General features: G+C 39.8%; 1 protein-coding gene across 1 annotated transcript in view; it reads left to right on the top strand.

Moving 5' to 3' along the window:
* Positions 1 to 16,666, top strand: part of sgcd (sarcoglycan, delta (dystrophin-associated glycoprotein)) — a 406,078-nt gene that overhangs the window by 361,284 nt on the left and 28,128 nt on the right. Inside the window, exon 6 of the mRNA XM_034177860.1 lies at positions 3,488 to 3,611. Within this exon, the coding sequence (XP_034033751.1) occupies positions 3,488 to 3,611 (124 nt within the window). The remainder of the gene's footprint in view (positions 1 to 3,487; positions 3,612 to 16,666) is intronic.

The raw sequence follows: 16,666 nt of genomic DNA, 5'->3' as shown, positions 1-16,666 counted from the left end.
ATCAAACCTTGCAGCAGGCAGTTTGGGAATGATTTTACATTGACTAATAGACTCTAAAGCCACACATTACTTTTTTGTAGTTTAAGGTTGTTACTACAAACTGTGTTTTTGTTTGTTTGTTTTGGGGCCCGATTTATGAAATATCCCATATAAAATGTTAAATTGTGAGAGCATTCCAAACTTTTGCATGTTTGCAAATGTTTCCTAATTTACTAAGAACACGCCACATTACAGCGGGTGGTAACATGATGTAGACAACAGTATGTCAATAAGAAATTTGCTTTTGTTAATGACTGTTTTCAGTGCACATTCATTTTAACCGAGGCCATCAAATATGGCAATCTGGTATTGCAAAGACTTTTCATCCATCCATCTGTCTGTCTGTCTGTGCTCAGCATAACTCCAGTCCTATTCCTGCCAGAATCTTCAAATTCACAGAGAACATTCTTGGGACACAGACCTTGGACAAGTTCAAAGATGGCTAACCTTGACCTATTTTAAGAGGTTAAAAGTCACATTCTGATCCATCCATTTTCTTCCGCTTCATCCGAGGTCGGGTCGCGGGGGCAGCAGTTCAAGCAAAGCCGCCCAAACTTCCCGATCCACACACACCTCCCCCAGCTCCTCCAGGGGAACCCCAAGGCGTTCCCAAGCCAGCTGCGAGACATAGTCCCTCCAGCGTGTCCTGGGTCTTCCCCGGGCCGGGGCCTCCTCCCGATGGTACACGCCCGGAACACCTATCCAGCGAGGCGTCCAGGGGGCATCCGAAAAAGATGTCTGAGCCACCTCAGCTGGCTCCTTTCGACATGGAGGAGCAGCGGCTCGACTCCGAGCTCCTCCCGAGTGACCGAGCTCCTCACCCTGTCTCTAAGGGAGCGCCCAGCCACCCTGCGGAGGACACTCATCTCGGCCGCTTATACTTGTGATCTTGTTCTTCCGGTCATGAGCGAATCTCATGACCATAGGTGAGGGTCGTAACATAGATCAATTGGTAAATCGAGAGCTTTGCCCCCCTGCTCAGCTCTCTCTTCACCACGATGGTCCGATACAGCGACCGCATCACTGCAGATGTTACCCACGCCCCTGAAAAAATAATAACAATAACAAAAAAAACAAAAAAAAAAACAGATCAGAATATCTCAGAGTCTTGTTCATGAGAGAGGGACAGATGCTGCACCGATTCATCTGTCGATCTCATGCTCCATCTGTCCCTCTCTCATGAACAAGACTCTGAGATATTCTGATCTGTTGTTTTTTTTTTTTGTTATTGTTATTATTTTTTCAGGGGCATGGGTAACAGCCAATCAGAGTACAGCGGCACTGCTCTACTCTGATTCAAACCATTTGTGGTCAGCGGTTTCCTAAAAATATTTGCGTTAAACTTGATATCAGACACAAATTGTCATTTGTGTTGCTCATTGAGAGTCTGTTCATAGGTTGTTGTATTTTGTATGATTCTTTCACAACATATACATATGTTTTTATATTTAAAAAAATGTTCATAATGAATTTGATTTGTATGAATGAGCTTCTGAGTTTGACTAATAAGCAGCAAAGACTATTTGCAAACACGACCTGTCTGTGTCTTTGGACCACACATTTCATCTATATTGTCTTCATCTGTGTGGTCCACCAAGCATTAAATGGGTACTGGCCTTCGCTGGAGAAGTAACCTGCATTGGACTGGCATTCCCAGCAAGGGGAGTCATAAACTCTCATCTGCTTCACACTATTGAATCCGGAGATGACAGCTGGGCTGCAGGGCCTATGTAGGATATATATTTATTTTGTCCTATTTTATATCATCATCATAATTATTATTATTATTATACCAGTGGTTTGGATGAGGTAATATAATGGTGAAGTGTCCATCACCTGTCTATCCATAGTTCACAGAAAATGCTTCTTCTCCTTCAGTTCTTAGAGGATTTTGATCCTGTGGTTTTGTTTGTTTTATCGATAAGGGCCCCTTCACACATAGTACGAATGTGGTCGAATTGTGCATGAAGTGCACATGAAGCAGGAGTTGTATGCAATACATGTAAAATCGTAGCTGCCTCCAACGCCTCGTACACCTGTTGCTACAACTATTTGCACACACCAGCGGCTGAAAGACAGAGCGCTATGCGCTGTGAGATCCCATCAAACCCTCTCACAGCAGGTGTCGGCCAAATTCCAGGTGACACATACAAACATCTAACACCGCTGGTTTGGCACTTAGAAAATGTGTGGCCATTTGCACTGTTAACACGAAAACAGTCAGCAGATGGTCACTGTCAAGGTGAATGTGAAATTTGTCTGTGCCCCATGACTGTGGAGTTGCCAAGTGCACGTGGCATGCCAGAGTGTTGGCTCCCACGACAACATGTGTGCGTGTGGTTCACCCCTCCACAGGCGAGGCACCTCTCATCTGATGACAGAGTGACATCTTGGTCTGTGTGCTGACAGGACAGTGGGTGTGGCTAGCTGTCAACAGCTGTTAAGACATCTCTGGTCCTGGAGGTCAGCGCTGCAGAACACGTACCAAATTACTGGTTGAGCTAATAGGATTAATAAATGGAATAGTTTTGACTGTGTTGCGTACTTGGTTTGCAAAGTAAAGGTTAAACAATATCAGCATCCATTGGATTCTATGACATGTGACATATGCTACCTTGTAACATGATAACTAAGCATGATACATGATGCAAACTATTCCTTTTTAAAACCATATTCACTCAACTAATAATTTGCATTGCTTTTTACCAGAATTGGAGCAACTTTAACTTTTGACCCCTGTACAAATTAAAATTGACCTTTGTCACCATTCTTGCTGTTTTTACCCCATAACTCCAGAACATTCATTCACAGATAGTCCAAACTATACCTTTTTGGAATCTTTATGACCAGACAAATAATATGGAATACCTTTTAATATGATTTGAGCATCTTTAAATTTTGACCCCTGTGTAATACTTCAATTGACCCCTTCTTGGCCGCCTATTGAAAGTTCATGTAACCACTCGGCATTTTTAAAAGAGTAATGTCTAAGGAGTCTGTGTGCCAAATTTGGTGCTTGCATCACCATTTGAAGCATTTTTTAAGTTATCCGCTCCACTACATACATTAATAATTAATAAGTTGTAGTTCTCCATTTTTAATCTGTTTCTTTTCAGAACATTGGCAAATTATTAACATGCAACCTCTGGCAATACTTGGCATGGCGGCAGACACAATGGATTCAGTCCATCAGTGTGTCACTATGACTACACAATCACAACACTGCCACACAAAATAACACACGTTGCACACCTGCAGAGCATTCAGGGCTGTTGAAGTAAACATTTCCCTAATGACGTCCACATTAATGGGCTCTGGAGTGAAGGCATTGGATGTAAAGTTTAGTGCTTATAAGGTATAGCATCACTGCCAGTGCCACCACACTGATCCAAACAACACCAAGTACATTTAAAGGTCACAAACAGAGCTGTTTCTGTCTGTTCTCCAGGCTGGAGTCTCCCACACGCTCACTGCTGATGGAGGCTCCAAAAGGCATCCAGATCCTGGCTGAGGCCGGAGACATCCAAGCCATCTGCAGGAACGAACTCCGATTGGAGTCCAAAGACGGAGAGGTGGGCCACCAACAGGGTGGGGTGGGTCACAAAGGAGAAAATCTACAATAATTTTCTTTTTAACTTCTCCAGAAGCACCTAAAATATACAATCACTGCATTTCATCATGCAAAAGCCCTATATTTTAAAATGAGCCTTCTGGCAAAGTATAGTGCAAAGCAATTGCAAGTTATCGCTTATCATTTAATAAGTGGATAAGATTTTTTATTTTTGTTAACTGTAGCCTAAACGTTTGGCAAAGTGTTATATTCATATCTGCAACTTCTGTCAATGTGAATGTCGACATTATCCATCGACATTATCAAGTTATCTTTTAGAAAAAGGCAAACTTTTCAGATTGTTCACATTTAAGCATCTGTTCATATATTAGAACATATGTTAAAGATAAACAACTGTATCCTTTATTAGATCTTGTACAAGATAGGTAAAATACAGTTTCGCTAAATAGGTCAAACAATTACATACAACATGATTTCAAGTGCTTTCTATGTTCTAAACATCTATGGTCTTATATTTGAGGTGGATAATGTAAGACCTATACATACTAGCCTATAAAATTGTTCACGGACTGGTACCTCCCTACCTAGCTGACCTAATTAAACCCTACATACCGGCCTGGCTTCTGTGTTTTCAAGGTACAGGACTACGTTGTGTCCCTAGGGTGAATAAGAAGTCTGCGGGTCACAGAGCTTTCTCTTATAGTGCCCCTGTTCTGTGTAATGATCTCCCTGCATCAATAAAACAGATTCTGTAGAGACTTTCAAGTCCAGACTTAAGACACACTTATTTTCCCTTTCATATGGCTAGCATACTGGCATAGTATGTTTCTATGCTTTTTACTCTTTTAATTCATTTTAGTAACGCAGTCTTTTTCCTTTGACCCACACATACTTTTCTGTTAAACACAACAGCCAGGCTCTTGTGAAACAGAACAGTAATTTATAGCTACACAGTTGTGCCAAATTTAAGGAAAAGTAAAAACAATAAAAAAAACCAATGCACGTATCACCACCACCAACCACTGCAAAAGCAACCAAACGTGGTGCTCTTTGTGCTCTCAAATCAAAAATGCAGCACCGTTTTTACACAGCGCTTCTCCACAAAAATTTCAATAAATGATATGAAACAACCACACCGGCCTGTTCTGTCGGTACAGAAGTTTTCCCCTTAACTACAATCATGCGCTGGACTCCCTTAACTCCGATCGTGCCCTTGACTCCAACAGGAGCCGGTCCGTGTGTGTGTATGTCATCCTGTACGCGTTTGGAGTCCATAGGGCAGATGGACCCTCCACGGTCTTCCTCTTCCTCAACGGGGGCACAGGGGTCGAGTTTGTTTGTTTGTTTGTTTGTTTTATCTGTCTGTTTGTCAGCAGGATAACTCAAAAGGTTTTGAACGGATTTTGATGAAATTTTGTGGAGTGGTTGGAAATGACAAGAGGAACAAGTGATTAAATTTTAGTGGTGATCCGGATCATGATCCAGATCCAGGAATGTTTTAAAGGATTCTTCACCATTGCGGGATAGGGGGAATTTTGACATTCTAGTTTCTAACTCCACAAAAACAAGGCAGAAAGGCTTGAAAAAAATTAGGGTGTAACATAGTCAAATGTTCTATCAAACAATAAAGTTTGGTGATGATCGGATCCGGATTCCAGATCTGGTGATCCAGAATATGCAAAAATATAGGGAAAATAGAAAATGTGTCATTGTGAGGTGACAAATGAAGCTAGAGATGCACAACTAACACTAAATTGACACTGATTCAGTAAGGTGTCATCAGATTTGATGTAGCTTCAAATGTTATGGAGCTAGATCCAGAAGAAAACCGCCATTACTGAAAAATTGTTTTTATACAATAACTTTTGAACTAATAAAGACATAAAAGTGATTCCAAGTTCTAGTGCTATGTTTTCATGGTCAAGGATGTCAAATATAAAGGAAAGAAAAGTGTGTGTATCATAGTTTTGGTTGTAACACTGAATTGTTGAATAAATCACTGTGCCAAGGAGAGAATCTCTTTAGGGTCAGTGACCCTATGGCCTTGTGTAGCACATGCAACACTTAAAAAATAGTTCTATTTCAGAATTTACTGTTATTTATTTAGAGAAGTGTTTCATAAATGTTAAAAAAAATCATATATTTGCAGTTTAGTTGAATAATAAATTGAATTTTGTCTCTTATTTGTTTTTGTCTATAAGCACATGCAATATTAATATCAGTGCTCAGATGACAGTAGCTTCTGGGAAACATGCAAGTTGCAATAAACTGTGATGCCAAGCACTAAGGATACATGCTATCCAGTCACAGCAGATGAAATTTTAACATCATTGTTAGATTTTTCTAGGTTCAATGATTCCACGGCGTGTAGATGTTATGGCGTCAGTGACCCAGTGGCCTTGGCAGAGGTTTGCACTCTCCGAGTGCTTCTAGTATTTTTGTCTTTTAAATTTGTTTTATGTCAAACACAGCACTTGATGCTGCAGGGGTGAAAGGCCCTGCGCTCCGACTGTAGATGACTGTATCTCTTCCCGATGTACAGCTGCGCTCCAGCTTACTTTCACCTCTGCAAACAGGAGTAACAACAATGGTTAAGGGAAATATATTGACGTAAAAGTATACATTTTTTTGAGGAAATGCAGTAGAGTAAAAGTGAAAGTTTCCAGAAATGTACAAATACATCAAAATTCTACAGCAATGAAGTATTTCTACTTTGTTACATTACAACACTGTAAAGAGGTGTCTTGCATCTTTGTCCCGTAACTTAACTTACGAGGTCTGTCCATAAAGTATCGTACCTTTTTATTTTTTTTTTTAAACTATATGGATTTGATTCATATGTTTTCACGTCAGACAGTGCTTACCAGTCCAGTACGTATCAGTGAAATTGTGGAGAGCTGGACATGTCCAAACTTGTCCTCTGACACGCCGAAACAGAGGTGTTCCTTTGTCTCGCTTCCAAAGCGAATCGGTCGTGACACGCAAAGCCTCCGCGCAGCTTTCCATGACAAAATCTCTTGTTAAAAGTCAAATCTTCCGGAAAATGGCTGATGTCCAGCTCTTGTGATAACCAGAGAAAGAGCACACGACAGTCTCGTATCCACAGAGCCATCAGCTCAGAAATGGTCCGGTGGCTTGTGCCGTGTCGTCGCAGCTCGGAGCGCGGCGTGCTGAGCGTCCTTAAAGGGGTCCTTAAAGCTGTACTACCAGACCTTATTCTCTGTGAAGCCCATAAAATTTTCACCGAAAGCCAGATACATTTTTCGAATAGTTTCCAGGTGCCAGTCTCTAACAGCTTCTGAAACAATTCTGATGGAAAAAAAACCCCCAAATCATTCTGCCATTTCCAGACAATGAAAATCCGACAATGGGGCGGGACCACTCCTTCCACAAGGCGTGCTCACAGGCGAATGACGTCACCGACAGGCGTGGAAAAACTCACACATGCGCACAAGGGTTCAAGCATGTCTGACGTGAAAACATATGAATCAAATCCATATAGTTTAAAAAAAAATAAAAAGGTACGATACTTTATGGACAGACCTCGTATGTATCGGAAACCATATATAATTTCAGTTTTCTAATTTACATATACAGTTAGTACATTTAAGTAATAATAATGTGTACACGGCAGCACGGTGGATTAGTGGTTAGCACTGGTGGCTCACAGCAAGAAGGTCATGGGTTCAATTCCCACTTGTGGCCTTTCTGTGTGTAGTTTGCATGTTCTGCCCGTGTTTGTGTGGGGTTTCTCTGGGTGCTCCGCTTTCTTCCCACATCAAAAACATGCAGGTTAGGTGAATTAGACACTAATAATGTCAGGCGTGGCATAAACAGAGCAGGACAAGTTCAACGTCAAGGGCAAACACTGGCAGGAAAAACAAGGCGAGGAAAGACTGGAAAGTGAATAATATTCAACAATCGGGCAGTGAGCTGTGAGACTGTGAGGGCTTAAATAACTGGTGGTGCAATTAGTGGAGAAATGAGGAGCAGGTGTGCACAAAGTGCTGGAAGGGGGCGTAACCAGGGAAGACAAAGGTAAGTGCAAGAGAGTGCAGAGAGGCAAAAACAAAGTGAACTGGGGCAAGATAACTAAGTGGCTGAAAAACCGACGGTGCAAAGCAAGTAAAATAAGTGACAGAATAACTAACAATGAATAATGTGACATGCTCCAGACAAGCAATAATGCGTGAGCAAAACAAAAGGGGGAAACATGACTAATCCAAACAGCAGGAAACAAGAAGATCTATGATTATAATTGAAACTACAACAGGGACTGATACAGATTAAAGTATAAAAATAATATGCAATAACCGATAGACATGATGAATCAGACTACAAACTGAGAAGAAAATAACTGACATGAAACAATACCAGTAACCACAAAATACAACACAAAATAAATAATAAACAGAGAATAAACAAACCCAGTGACTACAGAATAATCAAATAAATAAAAGATAACTGAAAAATAGAAAATGTAATAAATAACAAATGAAAATTGATATGAAAATAAACACTGAAGGTGAATAATATCCAAAACCTGTGAATAATAACCAAAACCTGTGACTAAAGGATAATACAAAAATGTGATAAACAGAACTAAGCTAACAATACAAGATGCTCAAAAGCAAACTAAACCAGTGACCAAACCATAATACAAGAAATGAAGTAAACAGAATCAATCTAAGACTGGAGTGACTGAGTGATCAAGAGTGAACAAATACAAAGATAACAGAAACAAAACCAATGATAACACGAACACAGAAGGCACAGAATACAAAATTGGATACAGATCCATACTAAAGACAGATGGCCCTAAAAGTCTGGATCATGACAAATAGAACACATGGTTCAGTAATTATGCTGTTGTAATTCCTGTTGGTTTAATGTTGCTAAAATATTCAATTTCAGATGCAATATTTAATAGTTGTGATTTTTCAATACATAAATTTTAAGTAAATTATATTTACATTATGATCTTTGCCGTAGATATCTTAATACTGATCTTATTAACAAGCATGTTAGTTTTGGTATTGCAATTTGTTTTGGGAAAACTGAATATACTGACCAAAAGAAGAAAAAAATTATTGAGATAAACCACACAAAACTCCTTTTCCAGAGCATATAACAGAATTTCGATTGATTGTTTTACAGAAGGTAAAGGGAACTAGAACTTTACTGAGACAAGAATATTCTGACTGTAAAATGACAGTAATTTAGCTCCATCGAAATACACCATTTCAGAGAAACTTAACCCATAAGCGACCCAGTGGGGTCATTTATGACCCTGGGCATATATTTTTGTGGACCATTTTTCTAATTTTAATCAGAAAAAAGTTTCCTGCCATGAATTTGTCAATCTACTTGTCCTGTAGTTGTTCATAAAATTTTGCAAGCATCGGCCAATCTGTGTGGCAAGTATCATCCAAACGTGTGGATCACTTATGACCCCAGGAAGATCGATGAGATTGTAGACATTATAGCTTCTAATGGTTTTGTAATTTGTCAACTGTAATCATTATATTTTGCTGTTTTGCCAGGAAGCATGGCCAACAGACCCGGAGTAGCAAGATTTCCAGCTGCACAAGCATCGAGACTGATTCTTGATGCCCAGAGTGAGGATGAAAAGGATGATGATGGACAAATATATTAAATGGTGAAATAAATATGAAGAACCCTAAAACAATCATTTATATGGACATATTTTAATAAAAAGTCATAAATAACTCCACTCTGTCATATTAATTGCTAAAATAGCTTCGTCGCTTGAGGGTTAAAGTTTACTCCTTTTCAACAACTTTATTTCGAGGTCCTCATGTCTGAAGCTTCTTGTCAAAAATTCACTCTGATCCTCGATTTTTGCATACCGAAACCCCTGTCTGCTCAGGACAGGCTGTTTCTGTGTCTGGGCCATTAAATCCCCATACCTGTCTGACCACACCCCTCCCTTCAAGGGGACATGGCTTGGGCTTGCAGAAGCAGGCAGAACTCAGCTTAAAACCACAGAGGTGTTTGCAGGGAATAAAAAGTGGGAGCTGCCAGGCAGAACCAGTGAGCGGAATGAACACGTAGCTGGGGGAGTGTCACCCACCTGGAGGAAGTGTTATTTCTACAGATGATGTTATTGAGGGAAACACTACAATCAGCCCCTGTGAGTACAAATTTTCTGAAAGGTGGAAAAGGAAAAAGAGGGAGAAGATGGACTTTTCTCATTTTGGAGGATTTATAGACAAGCTACAGACACATACAGTGGCTTGCAAAAGTATTTGGCCCCTTGATATTTCATGCATTTTAATTTATTTATGCCATTTCAAATACAAAAAGTAAATCAGAGTTCTAAATGTAAAACTTTCCAAAATTATCTTCCTTAAACTCAAAATCAAACCAAATCTCTACAACTTGATATAAATTAATTAAAAATCTAAAAGCCAAGACGATGGGTCCTATAAGTAATGGGCCCCTTTTGGTATTATACCTGTAAATAACCAGTTTTCTCGCCAGTTTTCTTCAGAGAAGTCAGATTAAAATGTGTGAAGTATCAAGAGGCTGAATACTTTTGCAAGTCACTGTATTATTAGAAAACCATGGTTAAGTGCACTTTGCATGATATGTGACCTTAAAGAATTACATTGTCCTTTGTCCCAATGGGAAAGCAGCCCCATCTGAACAGGGTTTGTCTGATGTTTTCCTAACTGTTGTTAGACTGAATTTTCTTGCCTTTAAATAGTGTAATGTTGCAACAGAAACAAATGTCTAGTATAGTAGTGAACACTGAAGACAAAGGAAACATTTAACATAACATACAACAGAAAATGATAGTGGAATTGACATAGAGTATATGAAATCCAGATGATTAATCATGCAAATTTGAATATGAATACAGCAAGGGGCATGTGATGAGGTAGACTCCTCTCCTTTGGTCACATGGCATTTAATTACTTTCTAAGCATGACGAGTCACAAAAATGTCTCATTTGACAAAATTATGACTGATGAAAAATGCATAATAGATATGTACATATGTGGACAAATTGTTCGTACCTTCCTGTTACACAAAGAAAGCATATCGTGGTCACTGAAATAATTTGAAACTGACAAAAATAACACAAAATAAAAATGTACAGATAATTAACTGATGAAAATCAGACATAATTTTTCACTTCTGATTCAGCACAATCATTTTAAAAACAAACTGTCACTGTGCGGTTTGGAATCATGGTGCATACAACACTGAACATGGACAACAGAAAACTAAAAAAATCTCCTTTAACAGTGGAATATCCGGATAAAATGCTGAAACCAACTTCTTCTGAAACTTCTCTGTTCTCTCACGACGTCCTGGATCAATAGAGCCTGAAATGTGGAGGTTTTCAGCTTGAAACAGGCTGACGACGGCGCCTGGGAGCGCTGCATGGGAAGTCCTTAAAGCGACAGTATCACCTCAAAATCTCTCATCAGCCGTTAAAATTTTCACTGAAAACCAGCTTAATTTTTCGAACCGTGTCCACTTCGATGTGTCTCACAGGTTTAGAAAAAATTTTGATCAAACAAAGCGCCAGTCTCTCAGCAACTTCTCAGACAAAGGAATTCCGACGAGGGGCTGGACGACTCCTCCCACAAGGAGTGCTCACAGGCGAATGACGTCACCGACATGCGTGGAAAAACTCACGCATGCGCACCAGCATTCAAGCATGTCTGACGTAAAAACATATGAATGAAATCCATATAGTTTTTGAAAAAAATAAAAAGGACCTATACTTTATTGACAGACCTTGTGTATATATATATATATATATATATATATATATATATACAGTAGTGTTCAGAATAATAGTAGTTTTGAGTATATTTCTTATTGTTACATGGGAAACAAGGCACCAGTAGATTCTCACAAATCCAACAAGACCAAGCATTCATGATATGCACACTCTTAATGCTATGAAATTGGGCTATTAGTAAAAAAAAAATGTAGAAAAGGGGGTGTTCACAATAATAGTAGCATCTGCTGTTGACGCTACAAACTCAAAATTATTATGTTCAAACTGCTTTTTTAGCAATCCTGTGAATCACTAAACTAGTATTTAGTTGTATAACCACAGTTTTTCATGATTTCTTCATATCTGCGAGGCATTAATTTTGTTGGTTTGGAACCAAGATTTTGCCTGTTTACTAGTGTGTTTGGGGTCATTGTCTTGTTGAAACACCCATTTCAAGGGCATGTCCTCTTCAGCATAAGGCAACATGACCTCTTCAAGTATTTTGACATATCCAAACTGATCCATGATACCTGGTATGCGATATATAGGCCCAACACCACAGTAGGAGAAACATGCCCATATCATGATGCTTGCACCACCATGCTTCACTGTCTTTACTGTGAACTGTGGCTTGAATTCAGAGTTTGGGGGTCGTCTCACAAACTGTCTGCGGCCCTTGGACCCAAAAAGAACAATTTTACTCTTATCAGTCCACAAAATATTCCTCTATTTCTCTTTAGGCCAGTTGATGTGTTCTTTGGCAAATTGTAACCTCTTTTGCACATGTCTTTTATTTAACAGAGGGACTTTGCAGGGGATTCTTGCAAATAAATTAGCTTCACACAGGCGTCTTCTAACTGTCACAGCACTTACAGGTAACTCCAGACTGTCTTTGATCATCCTGGAGCTGATCAATGGGTGAGCCTTTGCCATTCTGGTTATTCTTCTATCCATTTTGATGTGTTGTGTGGGCCGCTGAAGAGGAGGTACTGCTGGCCCACCACCACCAGATGGCGCCCTGCTTGGAGTGCGGGCTCCAAGCACGAGAGGGCGTCGGAGCCGCTGGAGGTGACAGCTGTCATCTATCAACACCAGCTGTCACCCATCACCACCACTATAAAGACCGGACTGCAACTCCACCTCCTCGCCGAGAAATCTTCTATCATACAGGTAATTTTCTCTGCTGACTTAAATTCGAGTATTAGTCTGATCTCTTTTTGCAGCCGTTTTCCTGGGACGGATACCCTGTCTGCGGAGTTGGACAGTGTGGACTGCGACGGCTTTGCCTCACACCCCACCCAGATAAGTGGTTATCTCAGGAGCTGCACGAATGTGTGATTGAAGGTGGAGGTTCTCCCTCCTTAACTGAACACAGACTGTGGGATTACTGAGTGTGCGGACTCACACTCATCCAGAACTGTTTCTGTTTTCTGCCAGCAGTACCGGGTCTGACTGCTGAAGACAGTGGCCACCTGGGGCGCAGGGCTTGGCGGCTCCGGTGTTCTTCAGGTCCGTTGGTGGTGAGGCTTGTGTGGGTTCCGGCTTCTCTCTCACCGGACGTCTCCTATCTTCGAGCCTGCCACACGTCACCTTTTTGTTGGATTGATATAACACATATTTGTATCTGTCTGTCTTACGTTGTGCACCTTCACAACATTAAATTGTTACTTTTTGGCTATTCCATTGTCCCTTCATTAACGCCCCCTGTTGTGGGTCCGTGTCACGACACTTCCTCAACATGATGGTTGTTTTCCATTTTCTTCCACGCGTCTCTGTTTTTTTTTGTCCATTTTAAAGCATTGGAGCTCATTGTAGATGAACAGCCTATAATTTTTTGCACCTGCGTATAGGTTTTCCCCTCTCCAATCAACTTTTTAATCAAACTACGCTGTTCTTCTGAACAATGTCTTGAACGTCCCATTTTCTCAGGCTTTCAAAGAGAAAAGCATGTTCAACAGGTGCTGGCTTCATCCTTAAATAGGGGACACCTGATTCACACCTGTTTGTTCCACAAAATTGAAGAACTCACTGACTGAATGCCACACTACTATTATTGTGAACACCCCCCTTTTCTACTTTTTTTTATTAATAGCCCAATTTCATAGCCTTACGAGTGTGCATATCATGAATGCTTGGTCTTCTTGGATTTGTGAGAATCTACTGAATCTACTGGTACCTTGTTTCCCATGTAACAATAAGAAATATACTCAAAACCTGGATTAATCTTTTTAGTCACATAGCACCTACTATTATTCTGAACACTACTGTATATTGGGGAAAACCCAACAATTTTCCAATACCATGGCCAATAAAAATGACCTGACCCTCCCATCCCCACTTCAAAGAGCAGTGTGAGGATCGTAATACATATTTCTGCCAATTTTGGTGTCTAGCCCATGTATTCGCTCGCACTAGATTGGAATAGAAATGTATCATGGATAGTTAATGTATAGCTGATGTGCTGCAGTGACACTGAGCAAAACAGGATCAGCCAAAAAGAAAGATGATGATCTTCAGTAGCCTTGGAGGAGAGAGGATTCAGAAAAACAAAACAATATAAGGTTAGCTGTAGTGCGAGTCCCTGCTATGTAAAAGCGCATCAGGCTTATAAGCCCTTTATTTAAAGATGTCCACTCCAAAATGAGTATGTAATGTCTGTACTGTACATTTTAAATTTTGCAGTGTTAAATTACCACAAAAGCATATGGTCCATTCCAAATAGTGGTAAATTTTGCTCTTAGTGCTGATCAACTGCATTTAACTCTGCAACAGAGTTGATTTAACACTCTTTTGGCCATGTGCACTTGCCGCAGTGATAATTTATATTATGAAGCTAATCAGTATCTTTATATTTTTAAATAATATGAAAGTTTTAACATTCGCTGTTTCAGGGGGGATGGCATATTTGTTGCCTCTGAAGGATGGAATCAGCAGTGTGCTAAAAAATGTTTTGTCATCATTAAAATGAATTTCATCAATAAGCTTATTTAATTTTTTTTAGTACAGCCCCATCAAACAGCACCACCTGCTCTGTGCATTAGCAGTTTGACTAATTTTTACTGTTCTTATCCTCTGGCTATAATAGCTGACGAGGCTCTATCTCAATTCAATATTTTCCTTTCCAATCTTATTTTTAGCATGAAGTGGGGAAAAAAAACAACTAAACAATATTCAGCACCATCTGCCAGTGTGAACAATTGTTTTATTGTTTTTGTGATGACAATTTCCCACATGCTGGCTGTTTATAAGAAGCAATTAGAGCCTCACACAAAAATCATAAAATAGTTAAGAAAGCCATGAATAACATGAGTTGGTGGTTTTGACAGTTTATTTCCACCCCTATATTAAATAACTTATTTCGTACTTAGAAACTTTTATGTGTTTTTCATTAACAGACATTTTGCCTCAGATGTTTCTCCATTCATCATTCCTTCCTTTTTCTCACCTCCTTCCACTGTCCTCTTTATGGGTTTCAAACAGAACTCGATGCACTTCAGTTTTTGAGCTTTACAGTAATAGGTTAATGTTTGTATTTTTGTAACAACGGGGGGAAAAATCAGAAAAAACAACTAAAATAACTTGAAAATGCCTGTTCACAGTTAAAAACATGAAAGCCTGAAACGTACAGCAAGGCTCACTTTTGTGTCACATGTTATTTTTTGTTGTTTTGCTTTGTTTCGTTTTTTTTCCATTTAAGGGGTTTGTAGTATCAGATTTAACCTTTCAGACTGGCGACATGGCGGTTGCATCTGAAAAACCTCCCACATGTGTGTGTTGCATTGTGTGTACCCCACCTAGACTACAATCTATTTTTTTTTTCAAGATTGCCATGAGTGACACACAGTTAAAACAGAGCGCAGTCATTATGGAATCATACTGGCAACATTGAATAATTAACACCTTTTACTGGACTTTCTGACTGGTAAAGAAGTCAAACATGAAAAATATTCATTGAGTCATTCATTTTTCTGCTGCTTATCCGGGTCTAGTTCATAGTGGCAGCAGACTGAGCCGTTCATCCCACACTAACCTATCTTTAATTTAATTTAATTAGCTTATAATGCGCCAAATCACAGCAAAAGCCATCTCAAGGCGCCTTACATAAAACAATTCATCATAAAATTTAATTAAATAATTAAAAATGAAAAGAAATTCAAACATAAATAAAACAGACTTAAAAGAATAAAACGGATAAAAAATAAAAACTATTCATAAGAAAGAGAATAAAAATAGGTTTTCAGTCTTGACTTAAAAATGTCCACAGACTCACGGTCACAGGAAGACTATTCCACAGGGTGTGTGCACGATACAAAAAGGCTCTTTGACCTGCTGACTTCTTCTTCACCCTGGGAACACAGAGAAGTCCCGCATCCTACGACCGCAAAACCCGGGCCGGCACGTAGAGTTCCACCAGATCAGCCAGATAAGATGGCGCCAGTCCATGAACAACCTTATAAGTCAATAACAAAACCTTAAAATCTGTTCTCACAGAGACAGGGAGCCAGTGCAAAGATGCCAAAATGGGTGTGATATGTTCAGACCTTCTGCTATGTGTCAAAATCTTTGTCCAAGTTCTGTAACTCTTCCCATTGAATCAGTCAATCAGCGTTTATTTATAGAGCCCTTTACAACACCGAAGGTGACCAAAGTGCTTCACAATAAAACAGAAACAATTTAAAATGTATAAGACAATTTAAACAACACATAAATGCACAGAACTAAAAGAGGAAAATACATTCAGGTAAAGTGTCACTGTGCTACTGCGTGTTGAAAGCCAGTCTGAAAAGATGAGTTTTAAGCCTAGATTTAAAGAGGCCAAAGTCAGTGATAGTGCGCATGTCGGGGGGCAGTTTGTTCCAGAGTCTGGGCCCCGCGACTGAAAAAGCCCGATCACCCCAGTGTTTATATTTCACTCGAGGGACGTCCAGCAGGAGCTGATCTAAGGACCTCAAGGCTCTGGTCGAGCTCCGAACCTTCAGGAGCTCGGACAAGTACAGAGGGGCAAGGCCATTGAGGGCTTTAAAAACAAAAAGCAAAATTTTAAAATCAACTCTAAAAGAAACTGGAAGCCAGTGCAATGAAGAAAGAACTGGGGTGATGTGCTGACGTCTACATACGTTTGTTAAAAAAACGGGCAGCGGCGTTTTGTACCAGCTGGAGGCGATTCAGACAGGACCAAGGGACTCCAACATATAGTGCGTTACAGTAGTCGATCCTTGAACTAATAAGAGCGTGAATTATTTTTTCAAGGTCTAAACGGTTTAAAAAAGGTTTTACCTTTGTTAAAAGACGTAATT

This window comes from Thalassophryne amazonica, chromosome 9 (assembly GCF_902500255.1).
Source record: "Thalassophryne amazonica chromosome 9, fThaAma1.1, whole genome shotgun sequence".
NCBI lineage: Eukaryota > Metazoa > Chordata > Actinopteri > Batrachoidiformes > Batrachoididae > Thalassophryne > Thalassophryne amazonica.
Note: the sequence above shows the minus strand (reverse complement) of the source record. Positions and strands in the feature narration are given on the sequence as shown.